This window comes from Choristoneura fumiferana, chromosome 18 (assembly GCF_025370935.1).
Source record: "Choristoneura fumiferana chromosome 18, NRCan_CFum_1, whole genome shotgun sequence".
In the NCBI taxonomy this organism is placed as follows: domain Eukaryota; kingdom Metazoa; phylum Arthropoda; class Insecta; order Lepidoptera; family Tortricidae; genus Choristoneura; species Choristoneura fumiferana.
In genome coordinates, this window is record NC_133489.1 from 6,245,065 (window position 1) to 6,253,661 (window position 8,597).

At 44.1% G+C, this 8,597-nt stretch overlaps 2 protein-coding genes across 2 annotated transcripts; one reads left to right on the top strand and one right to left on the bottom strand.

Moving 5' to 3' along the window:
• Window positions 1-635: 635 nt before the first annotated feature.
• On the bottom strand, window positions 636-6,278 carry LOC141438444 (uncharacterized). The gene has a single exon (XM_074102321.1). The coding sequence runs from the start codon at window positions 6,276-6,278 to the stop codon at window positions 636-638; it is 5,643 nt and encodes a 1,880-aa protein (XP_073958422.1).
• Window positions 6,279-6,883: 605 nt separating this feature from the next.
• On the top strand, window positions 6,884-8,163 carry LOC141438445 (uncharacterized). Its single transcript, XM_074102323.1, has 2 exons — window positions 6,884-7,484; window positions 8,009-8,163. The coding sequence occupies exons 1-2, from the start codon at window positions 6,884-6,886 to the stop codon at window positions 8,161-8,163; spliced, it is 756 nt and encodes a 251-aa protein (XP_073958424.1).
• Window positions 8,164-8,597: the final 434 nt, after the last annotated feature.

Below are 8,597 nucleotides of genomic sequence, written 5' to 3' on the forward strand. Positions count from 1 at the left end.
TCAAAAAGTCAACCGGTTGCCACTCGCACACTTTTAGGTTGGGTTTTACACGGCAGGTCCAGCAGCTGGACTAAGCCTGTGCATTTCATAAACCACCAGCGATCAAAGACGACCAAGACTGTAACCTAGATGAAATCGTGAAGATTATTTTCGCCTTGATTCCATAGGTAATCACAAAACTTGAAAACACATGCTCTACGGAGGATAAACATGCTTTAGAGATTTTAGAGTCACTGCCCAAGTTTTGCGTCAGGTAGGTTTGAAGTTGGTCTTTGTGGCGTAAAAACAACCCTAATACACCTGACAGCTATCCCCATGCACTGTCGAGGTTCCTTGGTTTAGAAAGGCGCATGGCTAGTGTAGACTACGGGGCGAAATAAACTAAGATTTTGCAAAAACTAAGGGAAAATGTAAGAGAGCGGCGTGCGTCTAAAGCTCGTAGCGACTGTAGTAGCGACTGGTGTCTTACGGCCAATGCCATTCCAATGCAACGCAATGTACCCTCCGTTTTTTGACACATACCACTCCCGTTTACACCCACCCCTTTTTTATTAAAAAAGAAACATTTAAAATAAAGAAATTCAACGATTCACGCGTCGCCTACATTCCCCAGCCCAGTGCGGCCTCAGCACTCATTATTCTTCAGTTGGGATACGTGCGACGCGTGCCGCAGGTCGACAGAGCACCCCAGACTTAGTCTTTATGTAGACTACTCTAACGCGACCGTCTTTGCCTTGAATGGCCTGTTGTATCAAACCCCTCGGCCAGATATTTCGGGGTGATTCTGGGTCTACGATCAAAACCAGATCTCCCACTTGCAAGGGTCTAGGGTCTCGCTGCCATTTCTGTCTAGGAAGCATTTGCGGTAGCACTTCTCGAATCCACCGTTTCCAAAATAGATCGGCCAGTCTTTGTGAGGTACGCCATTGTTTTCTTAAAAACATATCCGAGTTATCAAAGGCTCCGAGCACGGGTAAATTTGAAGAGCTGCCGAGCAAAAAATGATTAGGGGTTAGCGACTCATCGCTATTTGGTTCCACAGTGACATGAGTAAGTGGTCGACCATTGACTATTTGTTCCACTTCTGCCATCAGCGTGGTCAAAACCTCGTCTCTTGGAGCGTGCTCTTTCAGAATAACCTTCAGTGAGGTCTTAACGCTCCTAATAAGGCGCTCCCACGCCCCAGCCCAGTGGGGCGTTGCTGGGGGGATGAAATTCCAGGTCGTGCCATAATTTATAGCTTCACTCTTTAGTATATCCTCATTTAGTTCGCTGATCGACCTCCTAAGCTCGTTATGAGCGCCTTTCAGATTTGTTCCATTATCTGAGAATATTTGTTGAGGCCAACCACGACGCGCAGCCATTCGACGCAGAGCCATAATCAAAGCATCAGTCGTTAGCCTTGTCACTATTTCGATATGAACGGCTCGAACAGTGAGACACGTAAAAAGTACTCCATATCGTTTTTCTCGGCGTCTCAAGACGGTCACTTCCATAGGTCCAAACAAGTCAACACCGCAGAACGAGAAGGCGCGCTGGTGATGGGCCATCCGAGCAAAAGGTAAGTCACCCATGCGTGGTGGTTGCGGGCGAGCCCTCTTGATTCGACAAAACATGCACTTGCTAGTCACGTGCTTCACAGTTGGCCTAAGTCGAATAATCCAATATTTTTGTTTCAGATCATTGACCACCTTTTCTTGGTTTCCGTGCGCGGCATTCACGTGGTAGTGTTTCGCTATCAACCTCGTGACATGATTTCGTCCATCGAGTATCACCGGCTGTTTTGTTTCAGGTAATATTCCAGTTACAGCGTTGATTCTGCCGTCGAGGCGCATAACTCCGTATTCATCAAGGAAAGGCGACAAGGTAAGTAATTTACTTTTACGATCTATGTTTTTCATATTTTTCAGGTTCTGAAGGTCTTCAGGAAACGACTGCATCTGGGAGTATTTTATCAATAATAGCTCAGCTTTTTCTATCTGGTCGCGATTCATCTCTCCGGTAAGTTTTTTACATTTATCTATAAATACCAGAACAGTACATGTAGCTTTCAGTAATTTTATCCATGAAGAAAATCTTTCAGGTTCCGGCACAGCAGGCAAGTGTTCAGGAGCAACACAAAGTATCATAACGTGTTCCAAGTCCACCCCTGAAGGCGGCGGCAGCTGTATATTTAAAGGCCAAGTACTTTCGTCCTGGTACAAGAACGCTGGGCCTTTCAACCACTCATTTTTCAGGTCTGAAAGTTCGCAGGTATCTCTCGTGGCAATGTCCGCAACGTTCATCTTCGTAGGTATGTATCTCCACTGATTAATTTGCGTTAACTCATCTATCTCGCCGAGGCGATGCGCGACAAACGCCTTATACGTGCGCGCTTCGTTATGTATCCAATGTAATACGGTTGTTGAATCGCACCAAAAAAATATCTTTTCTGTAGTCATTTTATGTTCGTTCTTTATAGTATTTGCCAATCTAGCGGCCAATAACGCTCCCTGCAGCTCCAGTCTAGGTATACTTATGTGTTTTACAGGTGCGACGCGGCATTTACTCGAAATAAATGACAACTGCCACTGGTTATTATTGTTTACCCAGCGCCAGTATGCAACGGCGGCGATAGCCTGCGATGACGCATCGCACATAACATGCAGTTCTAGGTTCGTATAGCCAGCGCCTGCGCTGCGCGTCCGTCGGCTGCTATTCGGTGCATTCAGTGCATATTGCATCTCGCTCCCTCCCATTGCGGCTTGATGATATCGCGGTAAACGTACTTCATTTACACTTCTAAGTAGTTTAAGCCAATCTGACCATTTTTTATAGGTATTGTCCGTTATTGTATCGTCCCACTCAATGCCATTTTTCCACGTTTCTTGCAACATTATTTTTCCTTTAATTGTTATCGGCGATAAGAACCCGTAGACATCGAATAACGACATAACAACACGTAACATTTCTCTTTTGGTGGGTCTCTTTTGCCCGCTGAATATAGTTTCGGGGATGCGTTTAAAAGAGACGTCAAAGCCCAACATGTCTTCTTTCGGGAACCATACCAAACCAAGTGTTCGTTCGCCGTCGTCTTGCTCGCTCATTTTGAACCTTATAGCTGTAGGTCCCAGAGTTTCTTTTGGCAGACTATTTATTATTGTTTCGCTGTTGCTAGTCCAGTTACATATATCAAACCCGCCTTGTTTATGTATCTGAATGACCTGTTTTACTACTTTTGTGGCGGTTTCTTCGTCTTCGAAACTATCTATATAGTCATCCATGTAATGTTGGTTCCAAATGGCTTCCACGGCGGTAGGCATAGACGTCTGAAAACGTTCGGCGTTTTTATTCTTTATAAATTGGGCAACGAACGGAGAACAATTAGCCCCGAAGATTAAAGACGTCATTTTATATATTTTTACAGGTGCTTCAGAATTCAAAGATGTGTTTTTCCATAAAAATCGAAGTGAATCTTGATCTTCAGGTAAGATTTTTACTCTCAGAAACATATCGCGGATATCTCCAGTAACAGCTATCCGGTTTTCTCTGAATCGAAGCATTATTCCATATAGCGATACGAGTAAATCAGGTCCTTTATATAAGTAGTCATTCAGACATAAGCCATTGCTCTTAGCTGCAGCATCGAAGACAAGTCTCAACTTTTTTTTATTAGGGTTATCCACACCGAAATGAGAGAGATACCAGGTTTTCAGTGAAGAATGCACAGGATTTTTAATTTCTTCAGCGTAGTTATTTTTCAAAAGATGTTCTATTCTTTCTAAATATCTTGAAGAATAAGCGAAGTCATTTTTCATTTTTTTAAGGACTCCTTTTAGTCTCATTTCAGCGGTGTTGTATGAGTCAGTCGTGTTACAGTTTACGTCTTTCCAGGGCAGACCCACGTGCCATCTTCCATCGATTAATTGTGCCGTTTGTTCCAGGTATTCCCGAGCCCGCAGGTCTTCAGAGTTCTGGCGCGGATGGCAAGTGATTCCCAAAGATTCAATAGTGAAAGAGCGACGAACTTCCTCGTGTATTTCTCGTAGCATTACTTCATTTTCAGATTTCATTACTTCCAGGTCTTCATTTATTAATAGTGTAGAATGCTGCTGATGCTGATGATGTGGCGCGCTGACGCTGCCGTGGACCGACCAGCCCAAGGCGGTGTGAGTGACGTAAGGTTCGTTAGGTTTGCCTTTTATGATTTGTAAAGGTAACATTAAGTGATAATGATCCTGTCCGATCAACAATTGTGGTTTTTTATGTTTACCATCGCATAATATTGTTTTAATATCGTCACCAAGGTCATAATTAGTGAGGTTAACTGTCGAAGTGTTTTGCACAGGTAAGTTTAACTCGGCGACGCTGCGCGCTCGTAACGTAAACATCTGTCCGTCTTTGTTTGACACGTTAAAGTTCACAACTTCACTTTCGCACAGCAGTTCGGTATTATTAAACGCACCGCTCACGCGCATTGTTTGTTTACTCCCCTGCAGCCCGGCCCGCTCCGCTAGTTCACCACTGATAAGCGAGACAGTCGAGCCGTCGTCCAGCAACGCATAAACACTTATGATACCGTTAGGTCCGTGAATATATAAGGGCACAGTTTTTAATAATATTTTACAGCTGTTTGAGTTAATATGCGAAACAATCTCCGATCGCGGTTCATTTATTTCAGTGTCTGTTATTTCCGTAATGTTTACACTTGATGTTTGATTAGTATTAAAGTTCGTGTTATAGTGCAACAAACGGTGATGCGATTGTCCACAAGCGTCTATATCACAGGCGGGCGCTGGGCATGTTTCTTTATTATGGCGCGAAATTAAACACTTGTAACATAGTCCACTGCGCTTCACAAATTGCCACCTGTCTTTCCGTAAAGACTTTTTAAACTTTTTACAGTCAATTAAGGTATGTTTCGATACGCGACAGAATTTACACTTTTCTTCATATTGTTCGTTTTGCACCAATAATGTTTGTGAACGGCATTGTAAATCACTTTGTTTACGTCGAGCAAAATTATCAGAGTAGGCATTGCATAGGCTAACAGCTGTTTTCGATGTCTTGATGGCTTCATTTTCTAGGAATTCAGACAGGATTTGGAGTCTAGGTTTGATGCCTTCGTTGATGAAAGGGTAGCTGTAGTCAACCCATTTGGATATTAACACAGTAGGTAACTTCGCTAATATCATTGTTACGACATTCATTCCCTGTAGGTATTCTTTATTTCCGATAGCTGACACTGCTGCGACGTAATTTTTCACCTTAATTGAAAATGGCACAATGTCTTTGTGATATTCTTGAGACAGGACTTGAAGCTTGTTGACACTTTGTATTATTCTAGAAATAATTATGTCGGGGTTTCCAAACTGCAGCTCCAGTGTGGACATCACGATGCCCGGAGACGTAGCTCCGATCAACAGAGCGGTTACCGCTTCTTTAGCTGGTCCATGGAGACATTTTCGTAGTCTCCACAGATTCTCTTTCTCGTTGAAATTACACACTTGCGTTGACTCGTCGTAAGCCTGCTTAAAAGTGAGCCACTCCATCGGGTCACCTGAGAAGTTAGGTAAATCTCGTGGTGTGCATAAACGGCTCAACATTCGAGCGTTAGGTCCTTCAGTAGTAGAAGCAGCGGCTAGGTCTTTCAGCGCGGCTGCCAGCAGGTGAACTGTGTCGTCAGTGCCGGCGCCCGGCGGCGGCGGCGGGTGCGGCCTGTCCATTTGTGTACCAATACGTGGCACAGGCTGCTGTTCCAGTTCTAGTTGGCTGCGATCTATCCACTTCTCCACTTCTTGGTCGACTTCATTTTGTGAGCGTATTTCAGTATTTTCCGATTGTGAACTGTATTTATCTTCTTCTAAATCTGCTAAGTCGGCCGCTAATTTTTTATCTATTAATTCCATTTGTATACGAGCTTTCGCTTCTGCAGCTTCCAATTCTAGCTTCTTTTTTCTAGCCAAGATGGATGTTGATTTCGAAATATTTGATTTATGGGTAGATTTTAACGACATTGATTTGTCTTTTTGGTTCGGTCCGTGCGTTAAATCAGCACTGTTCTTTTTTGAATTGCTATTTTTTTCATTAACACTACCCACATCTAAAATTATAGTTTTATCGAACGTTTTCTTTGTTTTATCTTGCAATGTGGTAGCAGTGGTAGGTAAATCTTCCAAGTTAGATAGCGTAAACGAAGAAGGCTCTTGCTTTGGCTCTTGCTGCTGTTGCTGGCCCTCGGCCTTGAGCTCTCTCTGCTTCTCCTCATGTTTCTTAGTGCTGCTTCGAGTGTTCACCATCTTATGCGGAGTCCGGTACATTCACACAGATCTGGTTCGAAGACCACTTTGTAGACTACGGGGCGAAATAAACTAAGATTTTGCAAAACTAAGGGAAAATGTAAGAGAGCGGCGTGCGTCTAAAGCTCGTAGCGACTGTAGTAGCGACTGGTGTCTTACGGCCAATGCCATTCCAATGCAACGCAATGTACCCTCCGTTTTTTGACACATACCACTCCCGTTTACACCCACCCCTTTTTTATTAAAAAAGAAACATTTAAAATAAAGAAATTCAACGATTCACGCGTCGCCTACAGCTAGAGATGCCGAATTTAAAAAAGACTATTGTAATTTTATTAACAACATGATGACAAAAAGGTTATGCAGAAGAGTGTACGAAAGATACATACCATGGTAGTGTCAATATGAACGAAACACACACACCTTTGCGCTGGTATTTACCACACTTCCCTGTTATACATCCTCAAAAGCGTAAACTAAGAGTTGTCCATGATGCAGCAGCAAAGACCTCGGGAGTCAGTTTAAACTCGCTTCTGCTCCCTGGGCCTGATCTTTTGCAGTCATTGCTGCACATATTGTTTCGTTTTCGCGAAGGTTACGTCGCGATGACTGCTGACGTTAAGGAAATGTTTCCGCAGGTCAGGATTAGGATGGAAGACCGTGATGCTTTGCGGTACATTTGGAGGGAGGATCCCAGCTGTGAGTTGAAGGAATACAGGATGACTTCTGTCATTTTCGGTGCGGTTTGCAGCCCGTGTACTGCTCTTTACATTAAAAACCGTAACGCCCAAGAATTGCAGAAGTCATACCCTGCAGCAGCAAAAGCCATCGTTCATGAGCATTATATGGACGATTATTTAGGCAGCCTTGACGATGTGCGCGAAGCCACTCAACTTGCAGCTGACATAGTCACAGTACACAAGGCGGCCGGTATGGAGATGCGAGCTTGGATTTCTAACATACCTGCCGCACTTGCAGCCGTGCCTGAAGACTTACGAGCCTCCCCACCTGTCAATGTGCACGTAGGCCCTGACGCTTTCGTCAGGACTTTAGGACTTATATGGCATCCTTTGAATGACACCTTTGGTTTAGGATTGGGGCTCCAATTCCTGAGAAAAGCGAAATTAACTAAGCGAAAAGTATTGTCATGTTTAATGTCCGTATATGACCCTCTTGGTCTTTTAACTCCGCTGGTCATTCAAGGACGTATTTTATTCCAACAAACATGGCGAACCGGTCTTGATTGGGACACGAGTTGCAACCAGATGCAATTCAAAGATGGCTGTCTTGTCTCGTCAACTAGCTACGATCGCAGATCTCAAAATTCCACGCTGTACAGATGTGGTTTCAAACTAAGTCGATCATTGACAGACAGCTCCATGTATTTGCAGATGCAAGTGAGGAGCATACTCATGCGTCGCATACTGGCGTTTTACATTCATGGATGGCTCGGTGAAGCTGTCTCTCATTGGTGGAAAGGCACGCCTTAGCCCTCTTAAACCCGCATCCATACCACGTCTCGAGCTCCAAGCCAGCCTGATTGCAGCTCGTTTTGCCAATACTGTGTGTACCGGACATAAAGTTCACCCGGACTCAATTATTTATGGTCTGATTCCAGCACAGTTCTGAGTTGGATTCGCAGCGATGCGCGTACATTCAAACCATTTGTAGCAATCGTGTGGGTGAAATCACCGAAATAACAAATGCCAATAGTTGGAAATTTGTTCCAGGTGTTTTGAATGTCGCAGATGACGCGACAAGACTTAAGAATCGCGACATCGACTTATCGCAATGGTTCTCTGGACCTGATTTCTTACTTCTGCCGTCCAGTGAATGGCCTAAAGAACCATCGATGCCTGAAGCTACATCCATCTTGAAGAGTTGAAACCTTCTAAGGTGCATGTAGGACTAACCCATCTGGTTACACCTTCATCGGTTTTGCCAGATCCCTCACGTTTCAGTGAGTGGTTACGCCTGATTCGTGCAACTGCACGCGTTTTTCAGTGCGCCAACAAGTTTAGATCCCTTTTGGCACATAACAGCCCAAATTCTAAAACTATTAACAACAGTTCTCCATTTAAGCTTACACCGCTGTCCGCTATGGAGATACAGAAGGCTGAAAATCGCCATTCTCCGAAAGGCTCAGACAGACTCATTCAGCGAAGAAATCTCTTTGCTTCGTGATAGCAAGCCTTTCCAAAATCCAGCAAGTTGAAATCTTTCTGCCCGATTTTCGATGAAGATGGCCTACTCCGACTGGACAGCCGTATTAAGCATATGAAGAACACCGATTACGCCACTACTTCTCCATTATTCTGG